The sequence below is a fragment of the Saccoglossus kowalevskii genome, chromosome 17, assembly GCF_978046115.1.
Source record: "Saccoglossus kowalevskii chromosome 17, keSacKowa6.1, whole genome shotgun sequence".
NCBI lineage: Eukaryota > Metazoa > Hemichordata > Enteropneusta > Harrimaniidae > Saccoglossus > Saccoglossus kowalevskii.
The window spans coordinates 18822486-18844900 of NC_140657.1; the positions used below are offsets into that span (position 1 = coordinate 18822486).

The 22415-nt window shown below is 36.9% G+C and overlaps 2 protein-coding genes across 2 annotated transcripts; both read left to right on the forward strand.

The window, feature by feature from the left end:
* Positions 1–29: 29 nt before the first annotated feature.
* On the forward strand, positions 30–15141 carry LOC100366292 (uncharacterized). The gene is made up of 10 exons (XM_006813835.3): positions 30–182; positions 2467–2937; positions 3518–3580; positions 4293–4387; positions 4512–4778; positions 5070–5177; positions 5399–5434; positions 5771–5821; positions 13714–13812; positions 14177–15141. Exons 1-10 carry the CDS (start codon positions 47–49, stop codon positions 14333–14335), a joined length of 1485 nt encoding a protein of 494 aa, XP_006813898.2. The 5' UTR covers positions 30–46; the 3' UTR covers positions 14336–15141.
* Positions 15142–15249: 108 nt separating this feature from the next.
* Positions 15250–19672, forward strand: LOC100378952 (torsin-1A-like). The gene is made up of 5 exons (XM_002732582.4): positions 15250–16681; positions 17226–17488; positions 17740–17915; positions 18439–18563; positions 18690–19672. The coding sequence occupies exons 1-5, from the start codon at positions 16561–16563 to the stop codon at positions 18968–18970; spliced, it is 966 nt and encodes a 321-aa protein (XP_002732628.1). The 5' UTR covers positions 15250–16560; the 3' UTR covers positions 18971–19672.
* The last annotated feature ends 2743 nt before the right edge of the window (positions 19673–22415 follow it).

Sequence of the window (22415 nt, forward strand, 5' to 3'; positions counted from 1 at the left end):
TTTCCACGAATTAACCCGTCGACCTGCTATTTGCGCCCTCTATTCGATGCATTCATCTTTGTATACGGTGTGTCAACGACGAAGGTTTACTTCACCACCCTCCCTCCCTGCCCGATATTCGTCAGTAATGAGTGCTTCAATACCTATCGAAGTCGAAGTGGTTGATGACGGGATGAGTCACGGTAAGTGTCAAGTACACAATGTTGCAGCCACACGGGCTAGACAAAAGGTGGAAAAGCATGGTCAATGCTTATTTCCTTTTGTGTGCAATTAGTATAGTAGCGCGATAATGGTCATCCAGACTTTCATAGATTTGTGGCTCATTGTATACACATAACGATTAATTCCGTGAATTAAAGTGGTAGGTGAATATGACGTGTCTATTTTCGAGTTTGGGAAATGTTTGTGCTACGCAATTTCGTGGTCTCCCATAGACGTACGTGTTCAAAAGTGTGGGGGGGGCACTATAAACGTCAATATATATCTGTTCTATTTTTATAGAAGAACCTTCCCAATTAAAAAAAAAAATCTATAATTTAAAAATATAAGAGGTAGTCACTAAACCATGTACTTTCACACTCAAGCAAGAGAATATACATGTTGGTGAACTAGCCTTGCACTGTTAGTGTTTTATTGTTTACACTAAAGTTTTTTTCACAAATAAAAAAATTTAAAAAAAACGACTGCAGACCATACTTACTTATATTTACTAGTGGGCAAAATCTAAAAAAATTAGTATTGTGAAATTATTGTTTTCTTCCCAGAATCTAACATATTTTAGTGTGTTGCTTGAACGTAGTATTTAATTGCATAATTCATATTAGTTGCATACATTAGTTGCATATTCATATCGTGGTTTCATCGAGCAAGTTTATATATAATAATAATATTTTATAATAATAACATTTATATAATAAGAAACACTGAAAAATAATAACAAAGTAAGCCACATACAAAAACAAATACGGAGAAAAACGAATGGTAAGAATATATATATATATATATATACTGGGTAAAAAGGAAATCAGAAAATAGCTCACTGCTAGTATAGTCTGATTTCCAATATACCCTGGATGTAAATTATAATGTATATAGTGCAAGGCCAAAAATAAATAATAATATTAAGGTAGAGATGCAGTTTATCTGACAGCAGGTATCTTAATTAGTTAATTAGGAAACCAAGATGACCTCCCTTGTCCACAAATCTATATATTTTCGGAAAGCTTATTGTATGAATTTTAAAATTTTGTAAGTATTTTTTTATGGACACTGTAGTTTGAAATATGCACAAAAATGTGCTTTTTTGGTCAAAAGTGATTTAAATTGTTTTTTTGTCTAAACCATGCTTCTTGTTTCCTCTCAAAATTGGTTTACAGGTACATATTTTTACTATGAAGAAAGTGCTGTCTTGAAAACTGTCTACCAGTTGTCAATTTTGCAGGGCAGCTGCTCAAATTTCACTACTTCAAGTTTAGGCATAAATTAACACCCAGGCTAGTTGTCTGTACGATTGTTATAACAAAACAAAAAACAATGCCCCGACGGCGTTTTGAAAATAAACACATTGTCAATAATTTGTGAAAATTTCAAAACAAAAGGTCAAAGCCTCTAGGAGCTATTTTTTTAAAGTTCTGGGATGTGCACTAAAAAGAAGCTGAGATAATTGCTAATTTGCATAACCATTCACTCAGTAAGAAATTTGCTAATGCTCATAATTAAAATGGCTGCAACAGTTCCAAATTCAAATGTATTATCGTTTTGTAAAAAGTTAAATATAGTGCATAGTATGGAGATCCCATCATTACTTTTTTCACCATGTTTCTTTTTTATTATTTATGTACAGCCTTGCTAAATTTTGCTAAGCATTCAAAAGAGAGAATGTTTTCACCTGTTATCTATATTTTAAAATCGCCTTTTGAGTATGTTCCACTATTCAAAAACCAACCTGATGCCATACAGGACTCTGTAGTCTAAGAAAATAAGTTTTAGAAAAATAAATCAGGTTAAAAAATGAGAAAAAAATAACTTGGCAAACAAAATCATATGTGTCTAGTTTTCTGTCAATAATAATTGTTTAACCATTTTTTTGAACGGGCTGCGTGAGATAATTGACCTAATTGTAGCCGGGATATTATTCCATATTTTTGCACCTGAGTATGTCATCGAAAACTGGCCAAAAGTTGTACGGGTGTATTCAACAAAATTATTTTGATTGTGGAGTTGTCTGGTTTGATATGAATGATGGATAGGTTTGAAATAGTCATTAATATTATGGACAGAATTATGGCGGATTGAGTCATGTTTAGATGTTTAATTTTTTGAATAAAGGGTGTTCATTGAACGAACTAAACGTCATTGCACGAACTAACATGACATCATGACATAGGTATGACGTGTCTAAGTTTAAATAATAGGCCACACTTTTTTACATAAACCTATAACCCTATTATTTCATTATACGCTTAGCATCCGCTTTCCATGATGGAAGTGTGCAGCATGTCATCACGGACACTACCCGGCATGATGGATTATCAACCACTGCCAAAGAAGATGCGACAAAGGTGTTCTTTTCGCATAGTAGCAAAGATAGTGCCTGGGTCAAGGAAACTGTAGAGAGATTAGAGCAAAATCATAGCATTGAGTGTCTGTTTGATGAAAGAGATTTTATTGCTGGCAGACCCATAGTTGATAATATTATTAGATGCATCCGAAACACGGATAGAACAGTTTTGGTGTTGACTCCTGATTTTCTTGATAGCCCATGGTGTGGCTATGAAGCTCAGATGATTTTCAGTGAACATCTTTTTCGAGAACAGAAGATAATGATCCCAGTGTTGCTGAGTGAGTGCATTGTACCAGATTTTATGAAACATCTTACCTATCTTGATGTCAGAGATCCACAGTTCTGGGACAAATTTCTGGAGATATTACTCTTAGGTAAATTTATGTTACTATGACTTATTACGAGGATACCTCAAAGTATGCACGAAGACAGTACAGCGGAAGTATCAACCGACGCGCAGCGAAGGTCAATGTGACGAAGTACTGTCTGAATGTATACTGTGAGGTATCCTCGTATTAACCTTATTATTATACATATTTTCCTTTCAAGGATACATCATGGGAATGCCGAAATCCAAAAAGTTTAGAACAGAATCAGCGTCATCTTTGTGTGGAGTCTGGTCAAACCCTGGTGGACGCCATATTTGTTTTATTATTAGAGGACGCTTACGCGCGTAATGATGTCATATTTGGAATTCGCATTTCCTTATACGGTAGAATAAAAATACCCCGCAAAATTACAGCACGCTGTAACTTATGACGTTACGGTGGCAGATGTATAATAAATATATTAATTTTTTTGTCTTTTCATGTTTTTACCGTAGACAATACTGTTTACGCTAGTTTACAGATAGTAGTTCCCGAGAACGGCTTCATGTTAGTTGAACATTTTCTCAAATATAAACACATCATATGTTCTGTTTTAATGCAGAAATTTCTCACTGTTTTTATTTAGACGATACAAATGTGGAAATACACGACTCAATGTTAGAACAGTTTTCTTCCGGGTCTGAAACAGGTGAGACATTAAGTATAGATAAAGTTTAGTTCCCATATAAGGTATTCTGTTGTAATTTCAACTTTTTTAATATTCCATACTTTGCACTTTCGTTGGGTAAAGCTATACATTCTTGACATTGTATCAGCCAAAACACAAGGTCTGGTTTAAAAAGGCCGTTAGTTACATTTAGTTACAGTTATGTAGTTAATACAATGCAAATTTATAATACTTAATTTATAAAATCATGTATTGCCGGTTCACAGTTAACATAAAAATAATGCGTTTATGGCAATGCAGGTAGTGGTTGAACAACGGGTCACGTTACCAAAAGTCACAAATTAATCGATAACACCTGAGTGAAGCGAAACTACTACTCGACTTAGTCACCAATGATGGTGTGTGTGTGTAATAATATTATGACTGTTTCCCATATAACCACTGCGTGGTGTTCACAATAGTGCCATTAGCTACATGCTAGCCAGACCTAGGGAATGTTTGGTCTGAGGTTCGGCATACACCTGAAGCTTTGGTATCGAAGAAAAAACGCAGTAGTATGTGTCCCCCTTCCCACCATAGCCACAGGTGTTATCGCGCAGGTGTTATCGGTAGTAATAGTATTTGTCAGTCACGATGTTTATTATCATTGGACGGGTTATGACTTTATTAGTTTTTGATTGGATATAATTTTATAGTATCAATATTAAATTCCTTATTGTTGTTTATATTATAGTAAAATTTAATGGTAAAAGTATCCTGCCAGTGAACATGAACTTGACTCTTGATACTACTAGGATCTATGAATCTCTTGCATCAAAAGGAATCCGGGTGCGTCTCTCATGAACAATAACTGGGACATTAAAATGTTTCTAGATTACTCTTCGTTATTCGATTTCTTTTTTATTCCTTCTCGTCCCGATCAGCAATGACGTGAGAATTTTGTTTTTTACAGGTCCCTCAAGACAACATACATGCCGCGGTTGAAATTCTGACAAGAAGCTCCCCAGTCCGCTTTAGCTGTTGCTATGGGTGTTGTAAATCACACGCAATGCGAATAATACTATGGATATTTTCTCTTTTGTCTATATCGGTTTCATTGGTTTATTTTCTAGTATTCGCGATTCTCATCCAATCATTTGATGGAATTCCAGGGACTGTATTCTATTGCTTTGCAGTCGCGTTGATTACTAGTATGACATTACTTATATGCATGTTAAAGGTACATTTTGTATATTCAAGTATACGTTTTGTACACATAGCTTATCTCATCAATTATTCTACTCAGATCACCATCTGATCTTATGCGTTTAATGATTACATGATGACTTTGGATTTTTGTTAGATATAATATGGGATTTCGTGGAATTGTATGCAATATCAAATGATCACTGATGCCCTGGTGGCAAGAAATCTTTTCAATGGAAGTATAACTTAATTATTGAATAGTGCATTCATTTCTTTAAGCTCAATTACTTGCTTACAATAACATCACCGTGTTTTTCGTTGCTAGTGTGGTCGCATACATAAAAAGCCTGAACGCGAGGCAAATCTTCTCCTCATGGACCACGGTGTCATTCTTGGAATAGTACCTTCAACGTCAAGAAGATGCATGTATGACGTATCCTTTAATTTGTTACAATCTCAGTTTTGCACTGCATACTACTGTGTCCCATGGGTGTGAAATTTACATCATGAACAAAATCAGTAAATTGCATTAAACATATGGGAATTGTTGTTGATTGAAAAATTTAAACAACAATATTTCCATTAGCCACTTTTAATTTGACCAAATCGACAACAAATAGTAATCCATTTGTTGTATTTCCTATATTGTGATAGATACATTTTGTCCATTTCCGAACTGCTAAATGCTTGGTAAGTATGGTATATAAATATACACCGAATATTCAAACTTTTAATACATCACTCATTGTCGAAGTTGAGTCGTTGGGCATTACAGTAAGTACTATAAGCAACGAAATCGTCCCTGTATGTCCATCCGCCAGCGACGTAAATAGGTGAAAGAGACGTCATTTAGAGCGTTTCTTTATACTGTTACTGTGGTCGTCAGCCAATACAACTATATAATATATATATATGAATGACGCACGCCTGCATAGTCAAACATGGGTTGATATAATAAGATTTATTCAAAATAATAAATATAACTGAGTGATGAATATGAATAATTGATAAAATGTGCATTCACAGCGTACCCTGGAACGATATTTGAAAAGTAAGACCAAGAACAAGTTTCAAAAGGTAAGATAAAATCTATAAATACCATAACAGCTTTACAAAACGTTATCAACATGCATATTGTCAATATGAAGTTCAAGAGCACAACACACATGACTAGCACACAAGTGACAATACACCATAATCCTTCAAATCAAATAACTGACAAATAATTCACAAGGACAAAACAACTGACAACTGAAGTACGCAGGCAATTCAGTAAAAAAAGGTATATGAACCACACGAAGTAGTATCTGGCGTGCTATAAATGGTACCACACGAAGTAGTATCTGGCGTGCTATAAATGGTAGTATGGGTTGCAACATTATCGTCGCCAGTTGAGATTGTGAATTAAGCACACAGGTGACAATACACCATAATCCTTCAAATCAAATAACTGACAAATAATTCACAAGGACAAAACAACTGACAACTGAAGTACACAGGCAATTCAGTAAAAAAAGGTATATGAACCACACGAAGTAGTATCTGGCGTGCTATAAATGGTAGTATGGGTTGCAACATTATCGTCGCCAGTTGAGATTGTGAATTACTTCATTCATGGTCTATCGTGAATTAAGCCTTTTTTTCTTGCCCATTTCGGAATTAGCATACTCTGACTAAGATAAATTTAGAAGATAAAATGTGTGGTCCCTGTCAATCAGCAATCTAGGGCGCGGTTATAATCACATCGAAGAAATAGAATTATTAACAAATCTTGAAAGTGTCGATGCTAACAACTTACGCGGTGAGGCGTCTACGGACAGACCGACAATGTTGTGTTGGTAAAACATACCTGGACACAAATTATCATATCATATCAGCAGAAATTATATTATATTATATTATATTATATTATATTATATTATATTATATTATATTATATTATATTATATTATATTATATTATATTATATTATATTATATTATATTATATTATGCTTTTTGGTTCACGGGTAAAATAAAATAAAAGACGATCACGTAACAGTACAAAAACACCTTGGAACCCCGTAGGCAGGCCGGTGACACCGGTTCGCACTTAAGGGGGTACCAACCCCCCTGCCAAATTCCAAGGGAAAATCAAAACATTTAAAACACAGAACAAGTAACATAAAACATATATGCGCTGCTGTAAGTGTGTGCAATGATAGCCCACCAAGAGGACAAAACTCTTGGCTCCTGTGCGTGTACTAAGTTTGTAAATACAATGATGTTCGTTTGTATCGATGTTTAACAACAAGACAAAGCAACTTCCTGCTTTAAATAGATCGTACCTGCCATGTTTACAGTAGAATGCGAAGTGTGTTATCCTCGATTTTACATAGTGCATCCTCTACCGTCCACATAATCTCAAATTCAGGCAGTTGGTTCATGATCCGGAAACATTCATATTCTGTTTCAAGCCTCGACTTAATACTTTGAATAAAAATGTCCAGAGGCTCACTCGATCCTTTGTTTTGCCTTTTATTACGACGGCTGACATGAATTGCAACCTTAGCCATGCACGCTAAGAAACAAAATAAACCTTGTGCCTTGCTCGACATAAAGTGTTTTGAGCGATGGGGTGGTAAAATAGTGAACCACCAAATCGGAATGCGAAAATCTGGTTGAAGCAGTCGCGACGCGATGTTATTAAAATAATGGAGTAAGGCGCTATTTGATGGACAATCATAAAAAATGTGTTGAAGTGTGTCAACTTCATCACAAAAGGGACATTTATCTGAATTGTTCAAACGAGCTTTGAACAGAAATCTCCCCGTTGGAAAGGCACCATGGACAATACGCCACTGCAGATCCCCATATTTGTTAATGACTGGTGTTTCATAGCAATCCTTGAAGTTGGGTTTAGCACTTTCAGGCAGACTAAGGATGTCCCGCCAAACAGTGTCAAGTTTTTGTAAGTATTGTGTTATTGACTGGACACGTATTAGATATTTATAGATTGCGCCTTTTTCAAACTTATATAGTGGCAAATTTAGTTCATCAGAAAAGTGCAGTTCAAAGCTATGATGTGAAAGAGGTTGATTACACTTCCCATTCCCTTTGAAGTAGGTGTTGATAGTATCTTTCCATTTGGTAGGAATAGAATCGTGAATGACCTTGATACTGAGATGGAGAATACGCTCGGAATGGATTTTAATTTTATCCGACATATCAGCGGCCTCCAACCAAGTTTTATTCGTTTCTGATACCAAATCACATACTTTGGTTATTCCCGCGTCAACAAAATGTCTGAGCGCAAAAGGCTCATTTCGTATGGGATGTATGATGAGTGGGTTGTTAAACAGTGGCTCATTAAGAATATCAGTTACGTTATTATCATTGAACTTACGCACTTTCTCTACAGATTTCCAACACTGGAGGAGCTCATAATAAAATAATGGCAATCTTTGTAAAGGTGCTTTGATAGTGGTGCATAGAAGTTGACTTGCATATGACATATTGCTCGCTTGCATAAAAAAGTAGTCTGTGAACTTAAAACAGGGGTGGTCATGGTTATTATATAGATATCTTTGAATATAGGAAAGTCGCATAGTACTTATGCGTGTTGGAAGATGTGTAACATTTTGTCCACCTCTTTCCAAGGGGAGGTACAGTGTTGCAGCAGATACCCAATGTCGCCCTTGCCAAAAGAAGTCGAGCAGCATTTTCTGTACCTTCAGAACTACGTCCGATGGCGGCACAAGGCTATTAAAGCGATACATTAACTGCGATGAAATCAGATTATTAATGATAAGAGCGCGCGTTCTGTAAGACATGCTGTAAACAAAATGATTCCAGAAGTTGATCTTATTATTTACTTTTGCAACAAGTTCAGCCCAGTTCTGATTCGTATAAGTTAGATTATTCCCAAGATAAACACCCAACAGTTTCAACCCCTCGCTGTTCCATGTTATATTGAGAGGGGAGTAGGTGATGTTGCGCCAGCTACCTACCCATAACCCTTCTGATTTTTCGAGATTGATTTTAGAGTTTGACGCAAGCTCGTAGACATGTAACCAGCGACTTAGTAAGTTGAAATCCTGCTTGCGAGTTATGAAAAATTCCACGTCGTCGGCGTAAGCGGTGAGTTTAGAACGTTGGTTTTTGCTGTGAGGTATAACCAACCCTTCAATGTTTTCATCATTCCTAATTTTATGAAGTAGTGGTTCAATGGCAATGACGTAGAGGGCAGTGGACATTGAACACCCCTGCCTAATGCCACGGGCCACTGTGATGGGTGTAGTAAGGGCGCAGTTAACGCGGACCAGGGACTGGGCATTGGTATACATGAGGCGAATGTAAGAAAGGAAACGGTCACCAAAACCAAAGGCACGAAGCGTATTAAAGAGGTATCCGTGATGTATCCTATCAAATGCCTTTTCCTGGTCAATGGCAACAATAGCCAGGGGCGAGTTAGTTAAGTTGGCATAGTCAATACTGTCACGAAGTAGATTTATATTGTCGTGAATATGCCTGTTTGGTATGCTGCAAGTTTGGTCTGGATGAATAATGCTGCCTAAAACACCGCGCAAACGCAATGCAAGCGATTTAGTGAACATTTTGTAATCGCTACATAACAGACTTACGGGTCGCCAGTGTTTTACGTTGGTAACGTCACCTTCTTTAGGGAGAAGAGTGACCACGGCCCTTGTGCAGGATAGGGGGAGCACATTTTCGTTTGTGGCAGCAGTAAATACATCGCACAGATCACGTCCAATGATATGCCAAAAAGTTTGGTAAAATTCGTTTGGTATTCCGTCGATACCGGGAGTACGCCCATGGGGAAGTAGTTTGACCGTGGCACTCAGTTCGTCAAACGTGATTGGTTTGTCAAGGTCATCACGATCTGTTTCATTTAGTTGAGGTAGCCCTTCAAGGAGGCTATTTTGAGCTTCAATGTCAATGTTATCAGGTGTATACAGGTTATTGTAAAAGGTGTGTATGATTTTCCGTATTTCAGTTTGATTTTCAGTAAGAGTATTATCCTGGTGCCTCAACTGAAAGATCGCCTTTTTGGTTCCCTTCTTTTTCTCTAACTGGAAAAAGAAGGAATTGCAAACATCACTTTCATTTAAAAACTGATGTCGCGCACGCGTAGCACTGCCTTTGTGTTCACGTTGAACAAGGCGTGCGAGAAGTTTTTTCTTTTCAGTGTAACTGTTTAAAAGCGGTGCATCGTGTGCAGTACAACGTTCGATGGTTTTAATTTCCATTTCCAATGCTTGTTTCTCGGTTTTGTATTTATTTTGTTTGAGTGTGCAATACTGTTGTGTGAGTAACTTTATTTTATTTTTGCCAATATCCCACCATGTCTGTATATTTATATAATTATTTCGAAGTGTTTGCCACTTCGCCCAAAAATCAGTTAAGATTGCCACATACACTTCATCGCGCAGAATTTCTGTATTCATACACCACACTGGACTTTTGTTTTTACTGTCACCAATGGCGATGTTGATGTGGACAAGGGAATGGTCAGAAAAAGCTAATGCGCCATTGCTTATGTCAATATTCTTAATTTTCCCACGCATACATTTGCTGACATAAAACCTATCAAGGCGCACAAGCGTACCACCACGCCCCCAAGTAAAGTTTAATGTGTTCCCGTGGTATTGGCGCCATGCATCAAACAGTTTGTGATGATTCAGGACAGATTTGAGGAGCTTTGCAGTGCGCATGTTCGGTTCAGTCCCTCTATTACGGTCAATGTCGGGTTCAGTAGTACAATTAAAATCGCCTCCCATGATTACTGGGTCATTATTTAGAGAACTGATGAATTGTTCAATTTTAGTGAAGCATTCCACACGCTCAGCGCCATTAATTGGTGCATAGACATTAATAATGTGAACAAGATTTTCATTAATTTGAACATGAGCGTGCAACACGTACCCAGGCATGATCTCAGATTGTGATAAAATATTCACAGTTGCTCCTGGCGAAAACAAAATAGCCACCCCCGCACGATTAACAGTGCCATGAGAAAAAATACCAAGGCCACGCCACACAAGTTTCCAAATATTTTCATCGGAGACAAGAGAGTGCGTTTCTTGTAGCATATAAATATTACAGGGATGGTCACGCTTGAGATAATTGAAAACACTGTACCGTTTGAGGGCGTCCCGGCAACCATTGACATTGTAAGTTGCGCATGTAATTGTGTTTGCCATCATAACAAGGGAAATTAAAAATCAGCGATAAAGTTACCCGTTTTGATTTGCTGTTTAATTTTTTTAATGAGTCTGTGCATGCGAGATTTATCAGATGTGTTCAACTGCGTGGTATTGCGGTAGTTTATCAGATGTCGAACCAATATTTTAAGATTGGGGCAAAATTCAAAACACTTGTCTATAAATCTACGTGAGTGAAGTGTAGACACTAAAAAGGTTTTGATATTAGCGTTTGATATTGTTGATTCGCTGTTATCAGTACATGTTGAAACATTTGAAATGATAGACCCCTCATTCTCACTACATTCGCTGGCAGTTTCCTCCATATCATCAGCGGTTTTATTTTGTGACATAGGTGTGCTGAAAAGGTCTTGTGATTGATCAGTTAAACCACTTAAATCAATGGGGAGTTCGGATAGCGGCGAATCGCGCGGGGATTCAACTGTGAACTCAAGTGAGGGAGATGATGGAAATGGGGCCGACTCCGTAAGCTCGGGCTGTGGCTTTGGAGTGCACACTGTTACATTGGCATATACGTGGGGAAAGGGTTTGTGGGGTGGAGGGGGTGGGGGAGGCGATGGTGGTGCAATGGAAGGGGAAGTAGGGGTTCGTACCCTCTCTTCATCAATCGGACAATTTTGTTCAACAATTTCGATTGCATTTTCATCGTTACGCTTTTTAGAACTGGGTTCACATTTATTTTCGTCATTTAACTGGTCATTATTTTGTTCTTCTCTATGAACTGGTGATCTAGAGCGCGTGCGCTTTTTGCTCATATATTTGGATGAATCTGTATTCATTTCAGTTTCAATTTCAATGTTATCTGTTGTACCATCGGTCTCATGATTGTTTATCTCAGTATCTGGTGCTTGGGTGTTAATTATATCAGTTATGTCATCGTCTTTGTCGTGCAATGTGTCAGGGGAATTTAAATTAGTTGCTACATTCACCTGTTGAGAGTCTGTTTGAGTGCTATTTTGAGCACTATTGTTTTCATCATTCATCATTTGCATATTCGTTGTTTGAGAGTTTGGGCAAGTTTTACGTGTATGTCCCTTCATGTTACATGAAAAGCACGTCAATTCGTCAGACGAAACGTAAATATTATATGTCTGACCTTGAAAAGTAATAGGCAATAAACCATTGATATTGAGATCTTTTAAATATACATAAACTTGGCGGCGAAAAGACTTTACATGTTTCAGTGCTGGTCTTTTGCACCCGAGTGGGATCGCTCGCACCGCGCTCATGACACGCCCGTATTTAGCTAAGGCATCTGTAATAAAATTGTCAGGTAAAAAAGGGGGAACATTTGATAGCACAATTTTTGTAGAAGGGCGGACAAGAGGTTCAACAGAAACATGGAGGTCTCCAATGTCAAGGCCAGCGGCAGAAACCATGTCGACCCATGTAACCTTATTTAAAAAGACAACAACCGATCGGTTCATACGGGATGCAGCCACAATATTACCGGCCCCGACTAAATCTGCAACCGACTCCACATAAGTTTCAACAGGAATGCCATCAATGTTTTCACACCGTACCGCATGGTTTCTAGTAAGGTGACCTGTTGGTGTTGACGGTGGCCTTGTGTGAGCGGCAGCCATCTTGGTTGCCGACCACCTTGCCAAGGCAAAGGCAAAAACACTCCAAAACCCACAATAATAACGAAAACAACAACTATAAATTACTCACGTAAAGGGTAGACACACTATATATACAGCAGTGTAGAAACACGGGCGCACAACGAGCGCAAAAACGCAAAACAGGCAGAAAATCGGGGAGCGCTGAAAAGCACCGCGTTCACCCGATTGTATTATATTATATTATATTAAAACTGCATCCGGTTGTGAAGTTTTTGTACTTGGGAGAATGAGGTTACCCTTTGCCACAACTACCTCCAGGTCACCCTTGGGCAAGGTGTAGTACCTGTCAGCCTTGGGTGCCAACTTCCCACATAATAAGTTTGGTTGACGTCAGTAAGGGCATACGGTCGTAAAAGCCTTGCACCAACTCAACCTAAAATGTGAGGTATTACCTGATAAAGACAACGTGTATGGTTTAATTATGTATATATTTATCCTGGGCAAGATTTTAAACTACATCCGGTTGTGGAGTATATGGACTTGGGAGAATGAGGTTACCCTTTACCACAACTACTTCCAGGTCACCCTTGGGTAAAGTGTAGCACCTGTCAGCCTTGGGTGCCAACTTCCCACATAAAATGTTTGGTTGACGTCAGTAAGGGCATACGGTCGTAAAAGCCTGGCACCAACTCAGCCTCACGTCTGAGGTATTACCTGATAATGACAACGTGTATGGTAATTTAAATATGTATATATTTATCCTGGGCAAGATTTTAAACTACATCCGGTTGTGGAGTCTATGGACTTGGGAGAATGGGGTTACCCTTTGCCACAACTACCCCTAGGTCACCCTTGGGCAAGGTGTAGTACCTGTCAGCCTTGGGTGCCAACTTCCCACATAAAATGTTTGGTTGACGTCAGTAAGGGCATACGGTCATAAAAACCTTGCACCAACAGATCCGCATAGGTGGACAATATTTTATGTAAATATGTATATATACGTTTCAGTTTTCCTTAGCATTTGGCAGGGGGGATCGTAACCTCTTGTAGTGAGAACCAGTGTGACTGGCCTGCCAACGGGATGCTAAGGTTTTTATAGTAAAAGTTATCAGTCACGTTCGTTAATGTAACTTCGTTTTATTTATCCGTATATCAAAAATCACTATATTATATTATATTAGAAACGATCTGATAACATAATTACTGTTGAAGACACTGACGACAGCAGTAATTTAATTGACAGTTCAGCGATAATTACAAAAGAAGAAGAACACATTAAGGTTATTTGAATACATTTATTATGTATTTAATTAATACCCGCATATATCTTATGTTAACATACTGACCACACTTATAATTAACAAATGCCATATAAAATATTGATAGATATTGATGTTATGTGTATTATGTGTTGTATGTATATGACGTATGTGTTTAATTGTCTAGTTGCCATCTTTGTGATCTTGTGCGCCCATGCTGCATTCCACATTTTGATATTTATTTACCTTGAAATAGACGTCATTCTGCTTATTTGACAACAAATTGCAGTACAATGCAACATATATATCTCATACAATAGTTGCATAGAATATCTGTTAAAAGCTGTTGAAGTCAATAAATGATATTTGTATTTTGACTTGATAGGAAACTGCCCGGAATTATGTGGCTAATTTATGTGGACGATACGTTAGACGGATACATCAAGATAAGTTGCGCAATCCAACTGGTGGAGTTCGACATTGCAGTAAAGGAGTCTGTCTTTGTCAGTTTGTACAGATAGAGTACTTTAAGGAGTCTGTTTGAAATGGACGTTAATTTATTTATCATTACATTTTGGTAGCATCGCATCTGTAACGCGTTGTAACGCGCGTAAAACCATTGATTGTTCGCATACAATTCGATTCTGCGTTCTTCCCGACGACCGCCTCCTTTACATGACTGAGAGTATTTTGACGTCATTGATTGGTAATTGTTTTTACAAAGACGCTGATGTTCTAATTCACGTGTTTCCAAATTTATATATTCCTTGATATTCCGATTTTGATCTCACTGATATTGTATTAAGTATAATATATTTTAACTTGGACTTTGGCATGATGTTATTCCTAGCCACACAACCCGTCATCTTAATGATTATACCTTGGTTGACTTTTAGCTGACTTTCATCTGTCAAAATGATTGTTATTACATTGGTATATGTATTGTTTAGTTTGCAGTTCACATACATACAAACCTTGGCTAAGCCACGTTTTTTGGACATTTAGAGGCGAATAGGAATTAAACTCCTTTATTTATAGAAATGTTTTTTTTTCTTTTAGCGTATTCGGGTATAATATTAATGTCTATGCAGGCGAATGTGTGTATTAATAAGTGTTTAGTTAGCGATCAATTGAAGTGCCTGTTAAACACCGGGGTCCTACTTTTCAAAATAGATAATATGAATTTGAACCCGTATTGAATAGTTGGAAGGTGTTACAATAATTATCTGATCTCAAAAAATCGTTTTTATATAGCCGGCTAGGTGTTATGCGTATCTGAGGCCATTGTACTTTAATTGCACCCTTGTGAAAAGAATTACATCGGTAAATGTATTAAATATGTGAAATCCACTTTCTTTTCCTTTTTTGTAATATCACAAATAAACTATATTGCGTGAACTGCTGGCTGATAATATCAAGAATTAGGTTGCAATTTTTAATCATGGATCAGTGCTGTGCCCAAAGTACTAGTATATACAATGTTACTACTAGCACGACAGTTTTAGTTGTCAAGCTTCGCGAGAGACAACGGCAATTAGGAGTAAGTGCTTGCCGACCGCCAAATATCCCAACATCGTGTTTAGTGAAAACAATAGTTTATAGTATGAAAAAGCCTGGAATCCACTCATTCTCAATACACCTAAAGGAAGTCTCATAATAATATACGGCATCTAGTCTGAAACAACAGGCACCTCAAATTTTTATGTTATTTATAAAAACATTTCCGATAGAAGACAAACAAACTTCTAACAAAGTCATTGCCATAACAGTAGAAAGACTGCCCGCCCCACGGCGCAGTGGAACTCAACAATTTCCGTTTGATTAGTAGCTGACTTCACGCTTTTATCGTCCGCTTTTATCTGCCGTTGTTTCCCTCTCGATGCGACCGGCATAAAACAATTTTAAACTGTGCGTACCGTAATATTAAACTAGGCTGTAAATAAATAACAATTAAATTATGTATTACAGATGAACTGAGAAACTCTACCAAACGAGTACGTTCTGATTTGTGTTGCTACAAACACCAAAGACATGACGCTTCACCATAGCGATCGGTTTAGATAATAACACTGGTACTGCACATACGCCGTTGTAGAAAACAGGACTCATACTATGTTTGGAATAGTTAGGGTTTTATGAATGGGCTACTGATACTGATTATACGACTATTTTGTATTTCCGTACATGAACATGGAACCAGTCGGTATCCATAACCGAGAAAGTCAATCCCCGGTGGAATCAGCTAGTTCGCCGAAAAAGAATGTATATTGAGACGTGGAGTATCGGTTATATTTCGTCCAAAACGGCTAATTTTACTGTCGCACACGGAATCAATTATGTGGGTTTATTTTTTGAGTGACTTAGAAGGGAATTAAGTTACGCATTGTCAAGGGTTACATATTAATGGTTCGAAATATAACAAGTTGAACTATTGAAGTGTGCAACTCAATAATATACAACAATATATCCCTTTTGAATTAACTGTTAACACACTATATGCATGTCAGAGTGTACGGTGTCTCAAGCTATGCGTGCTGGAGGGCGCTACTCTCGTCCGGTGAAGAGTGTTAGAGTGGTTATAAACAGACTTCAATAGTTTCGTACGTATGTACACATCTGCATATAAATAAATAGTAGAGTTCAGCAGTTCATCCACTTTGACCCTATTTTCCGAAGGTGACCTCATTACATTGTGTTGTATATATATATATATATATAGCTGCCGCCGCTGTGTGATATATGTGTTAAATGCAGCTTTTGACATGAATTATGTTAATCCTCCGAATCTACTGGTTATCGCTAGTGTTTCCCGCTATTCACGGCTTTACGTGGTATTCCATCCTGCCATGGGAGACGTGCAGTAAAGCGTGGATCACATTGGACACAGACGGTAAGCCGGAAACCGAGCTCAGTCGGCATGCAATGTAGTGTGACCTATCCGATTTCACAGTGATATATAAACTAGATGAGACTATATCCGTGTAGATGTCATCATTTAATAGAACTTGTGATAACAGTAAAGGTTTCATTTTAATAAAGCGAGACTTAAGTTGATAGGTCAACCTTTAATAGCGCTGGTGTTCAACGTGAAGGTCTCTCTTCAACAAGGCCGTTGTTGACCAGAAAGGTCACACTTTATTATGGCTGCTGTTAACCGGAGACGTCTACCTTGAAAAAACTTCAATGAAATAATATGGACGGTGTTCACTAAACGTCGCCATTTAATAGATCTGGTGTTAACTGTAGAGGTATAACATTAATAGGGCTGGTTTAACTAAAGACGTTTCACTTTATTAGAATGGTGTTAAGACTTTAACAAGAGTATATCGGAATATGTGCATTGATTTAAGGTACTTTTTGGCCGATTTAGTTTAGTATACATGTCACCAATGCCAAAATGAACACCTAGAATAAAATCCACATTTGTATTTTAGGACTCGCTCATGACCTAGAAAAGAATGTTTTTGGTCAACACATTGTGCGTACTGTCGTACTTCGATCTGTGTCACGACATATAAACAATCGTAATCCAGACAAGGCACTGGTACTTTCATTTCATGGTTGGGGAGGAATTGGTAAGACGTACGTGAGTCAGTTTCTTGCCAAAAATCTCTATAAAGAGGGTACGAGAAGCAAGTTTGTACATCTGATAACATCGTCTGACTACCCCCATTCTAAGAAACTAGATGATTACAAGGTATGTTGCTATAATTGCCTGTGTTTATATATTTACCTATGCTAAGTGTTTCCTTATAGCTATTATTGTCGACATGTGACAGAGTGTTATATATTATAATTACGCACAAGTATTATTTAAATGGTTATGGGGCCTGTCTTAGCTTCCAGAACAGATAATAAAATGTCAGGTTAATATAAATCATTTTGATAATCACAAAAAAAGACCTTGGGCTGCATATTAACGTTCCTAGGATTGTTTTATTCCAATAGGATGAACTACGATCACGTATTATGGAGGCAGGGAAATTGTGTGACAGACAGCTATTTATATTTGAAGACATGGACAAGATGCCGCCTGGACTGATCGACGTACTTAAACCGTTTATTGACAATTATCCCGAATATTTCAGCGTCGACTACAGAAAGAACATATTCGTATTTACAAGGTAAACCTGTTGCATTGCTCCTGTGAACGCCATCATATGTCACGCAAACATGTATTTTTTATGATGTCTTTGCTACTTTTGGCCCGGGTAGACATAATTTTTCATTGGATACTTCAGCACAAATGGTTGTTAAATGTCGACACAATAGAAGTAAAACATTACATACTTAACCAACCTCTACTTTACTGGGTGACAATGTGTGACTTTGTGTTAGACGCCAACTAGTTATATAAGCTCTCAACAGAAAGTTACTGTTTTCTTTCAATTATATATGAACAAAAGTCATTTCACAACTACCACACTATACTGGCATCCCAAGCCATTCGCGGAGATTGATTGGTAGTAGTAACTTAGAATCTGAATCGCTAATCAGTGTTACATATTTTTTTCTCGGTTGCCATCTTAATGGAACCCATCAATTAAAATGCGTTTTGTAGCAGTGTTTGATAAACTATCTTTGGAAAGAATACTTCGTTCGGGAATTGTCCAAGAATGAATAATTAGCGTTCTTGTATTTTTTCAGTAACAGCGGTGGTCATATTATTAATAACAAGGTCTTCGAAATGTGGAAGCAAGGCACACCGAGAGAACACATCACAGAATACGATTTGCATGAAGTTATTCGCAAGCATATATTCAATATGGATGGTAAGTTTGTTCATCTTTTATTCACCTAGGTTTCTTGGGTTTATACGGGTAGTATTTCCTTTTTACAGACGTATATCAAAGAAAATGTTTATATTCAAACTTAACTACGTGTGTTAATTGTTGTAGGTGGGTTATGGCACAGTGATTTGGTTGAACAGAATTTGATCGACTCTTTCGTGCCGTTTCTACCACTGGAAAGAATCCATGTTAAAGAATGCATCCGTGAAAAATTACGAGAACGGGGCTACCTATATAAACTGAAGAACATCGAAGAAGTTATCGCCACAATTGCAGACCAGCATCAGTATTTCCCAAATGATTCTGAATTGTATTCCTTAGCGGGTTGCAGGAGAGTAAAACAATTAATTGATTTAAATATTCCACCAGACGTAAATGACGAGTTATAGCAATAATGTGGTGGTGAGGATTATAATTCATCGGTGAAGGAAGTTTCAGGAGCAATATTGGAAGCCGAGATGCAACATATACTTATATTTTTATTATTTTATCATCATGTGTGTAAAATGTATTATTACACTATTTCTTGTGGCAGTATATCATTTTATTCATCTTTCGAATGTCGAATGCGCACAATTATTGTACCTCAACCATGAGTTAAATTTAGTGTCTACAGATTGATTAATAGCACAACCGAACTTTGTAATGTAGGCAAAAACTTAGTTGAAAACCTTTTCAAACTGGTCAAAATCCAATCTGTAACCGCAAAATAACCATAAAACATATGTGAACACACATTTTTATGTGCTGAGAAGTTGAGATTGGGAGAATTTGCAATGACATTTTAATATATGCGATTTAAAATAATTATAATAATTCAGGAAATAGTGTGTAAACTACTAACATCATAAGCTTGCATGAATCTATCAGATAGACTCATATATGTACGCAACACAGTAGTATTCATTCATTATCTTAATGTCATACACATTAGATCGTTTTAAAAATCTGTTATTCCTTTATAGATTTGATTAATATTTATTTAATTGCGGGCAATCTAGTGGCCGTATGTAGTATGTAGAAAAATTGCCGTTTGTACATAAGTACCAAGAAACTGAATAATGTATTTAAAATATACTGATGTAAACACACTATCAAATCATCTTTGTTGTATACAAATTATACACATTGCAAAAAATATGCAACATTTTTAACTAACTGTTATCCGATATTAAATTTAAACATTTCAGCAATGTTGTTGGGGTCTTGTCGGATTGCAATATGGCGATACCAATCTACGCTGTTGTATGTCAATTGTTGGCAAAGTGGTGTGTCATGTCTACTTTCATAGAGAAGTTGTTTCGTATTATTTGTTTTAAATATGGCGCATTGGTCGTTGTACTCCTTTAAAAGGTCCCGAAAATGTGCCAATTCGACTTCAAAACGTGGACCAATTTGTCGAACTTTTTCCCACAATGTTCTGTTGAAATGATTATAAAAGAGATAATCTGCATTTGACCACTTATATACGTTGTGTCGAAATGTGTCTGAGATGGTTTCACGTGTGGCACGTTGATTCTTTGTTAAATATATTATGTCTTCAAAACTCCAGCACAGCAAATTTTTCAAAACAATCAGAGATTCGTCGAAGTATTCAATAATAAGAACTAGGTCGAATTCTGTGTCCAGTCTCATGATGGTTTCATTCACAATAGTTTCATTGAGTGTTGATTCAAAGGACAACCCGAATTCTCTCAACTGATTATTTCTTCCCGCCGTAATCATATCAGAACGGGGATTTTTAAAGAAGGTTTGTATGGATGCCATTACTTGTTCTCTATGCTTGAAAAAGTTCATATGTGACTCTAGTTGCGTAGCTGGCTCTCTTAAAATAGTCACATAAATAGGGTTGTACCCCATGAATGAGTTTATTGTTTCTCTCTTGTACAACACATGACCAGTAAGAATATTGTATTTAAAAGATGCATTAACAGGGCCGCCTATCGGTGGCAGTATAACAGACTCATTGATATGCACTTTTCGTATATGTCCGTTCCATTTGTTACGAGTGGAAAACACGAATGAGAGTTTATTTGCATATCCGTAGCGACAAAAAATGCAATGAAGTGAAGTACTTCCTGTTTTATGAGTTTTTATAAAAACAATATTATCTGCTGGTTGGCACGTTGATGGCGTGGTTGGTGACGGTTGTGTGATGTACAATCTAGTACTATGCGACACACTAAGAGGTAGTGGGTTTGGCGAGAATCTGCTGTACCATGTGACAATGGTTGCAATAAGAATTAACGAAGTCAGTATCTGTAAGGAAAAAAAACAGATCAGTAATATAATGAACTGTTTGAAACAATTAAGTCAATAAAAATTGTATTTCAATTTGAAATGCCCTGGGCACCGATCACCAAGTGCATATTTGCAGTACATGTGTTACAGTACCCTTTGAAGTCAGTGTTACAATTATATACCACATTGTTTGCGTAGAATTCTGTCGCATGTAATTGTAAATAAGAAAAGGTGTGCCACAAGACATTGAAGAAACCGATAGTCTTTCTATGACACTACTAACTCTTCAAGCACACTGTATACTGTGTATAGTAAGACAATTCGATGACAAATTAAAACAAAGCTTAGTACCATGTGCGGCGATTGTTATTATGCGTTTCAAAACAATTAGTGCGCATGCGCTTTATGTACTTTCATAGTTTTAGTCAACAAATACTTGCGTGTGAGAATAATTCATAATTGAATCTATCCATCAACAGGCTGTATCGAACAGCATTATTAACAATGCAATGTTCTCATCCATATTGCAACCTCGGTTTAATATATACGCTGCGGAGAACAACGCCACTATGACGATGGTGCACTACAATTTCGTACTTTGATGTGACGTTTGTGCATTCAACATAATTCGACCTTCAAAAGTGCTGATGAAATAAACCCGGAATGGCAAGAAGAAAGATTGTACCGTGTGTTCAATGTACCGAATATTTGTTAAACACGTATTCGATTATGGAGAACCGAATTATGTGCATATTTTAGCGAATATAATAATAACAATAATAATACCAACTTACCACAAGTTGAAACCTTTTAATGTAAAAAGTAGTTCTGATCTTATAACGCATAGTCTTATTTTATAGATATCCAAATATATTCTAAGAAACAAGTAAATGTTTTAATTACTATATATGCAGACGTGTGCAGCATAGCATAGAAACCTTGGGTGGCTGTTGGTCTCATGGTTAGTTTAAATTAACAAGCAAGATGATTGACCCTCACCCCAGCCAAAACCAAACTACAGGCCTTCGCACTGTGACATAATATCTTTATAATATTTCCATCAGTATAATGTGAATCAAAACATGTATTCATATAGAGATTGTAAACCACATGCTTGTAGTTATATAGTGAGGGCCAATCACATACTTGTAATCATGTCTATTGTTATCCACACGCGCATGTTCATATAGAGATTGCTGATTACATACATTGTATGTACATACATTGGGATTGTATCCAATGGGGAGGTGGTTACATGACATGATTTGCTGAACAAATCTTCTCATTTGTATGAATTCATATTTATGAAAAAAAGGTGCTTTCAGTAAAATTGTGCCAACATACTTTTCGATGGCTACTATTGTACAATTGTAGTTTTAAATTGAATACGTAATTCGTTAAAACACAAAAACACAATCGAAAAATGTATGTGTTTAAAAAACGTTTTTATCAGTGTCCAGCAAACTGTTGAAAGTAACGACAGTTTTTTTCTTTAATGTGACCATAATAAGTTTCGAAATTCATGGAGTCTCGTTGATATTTCACTATGGTATTATTGTTCATAATGGGAAAAATTTGAATGTAATAAAATCA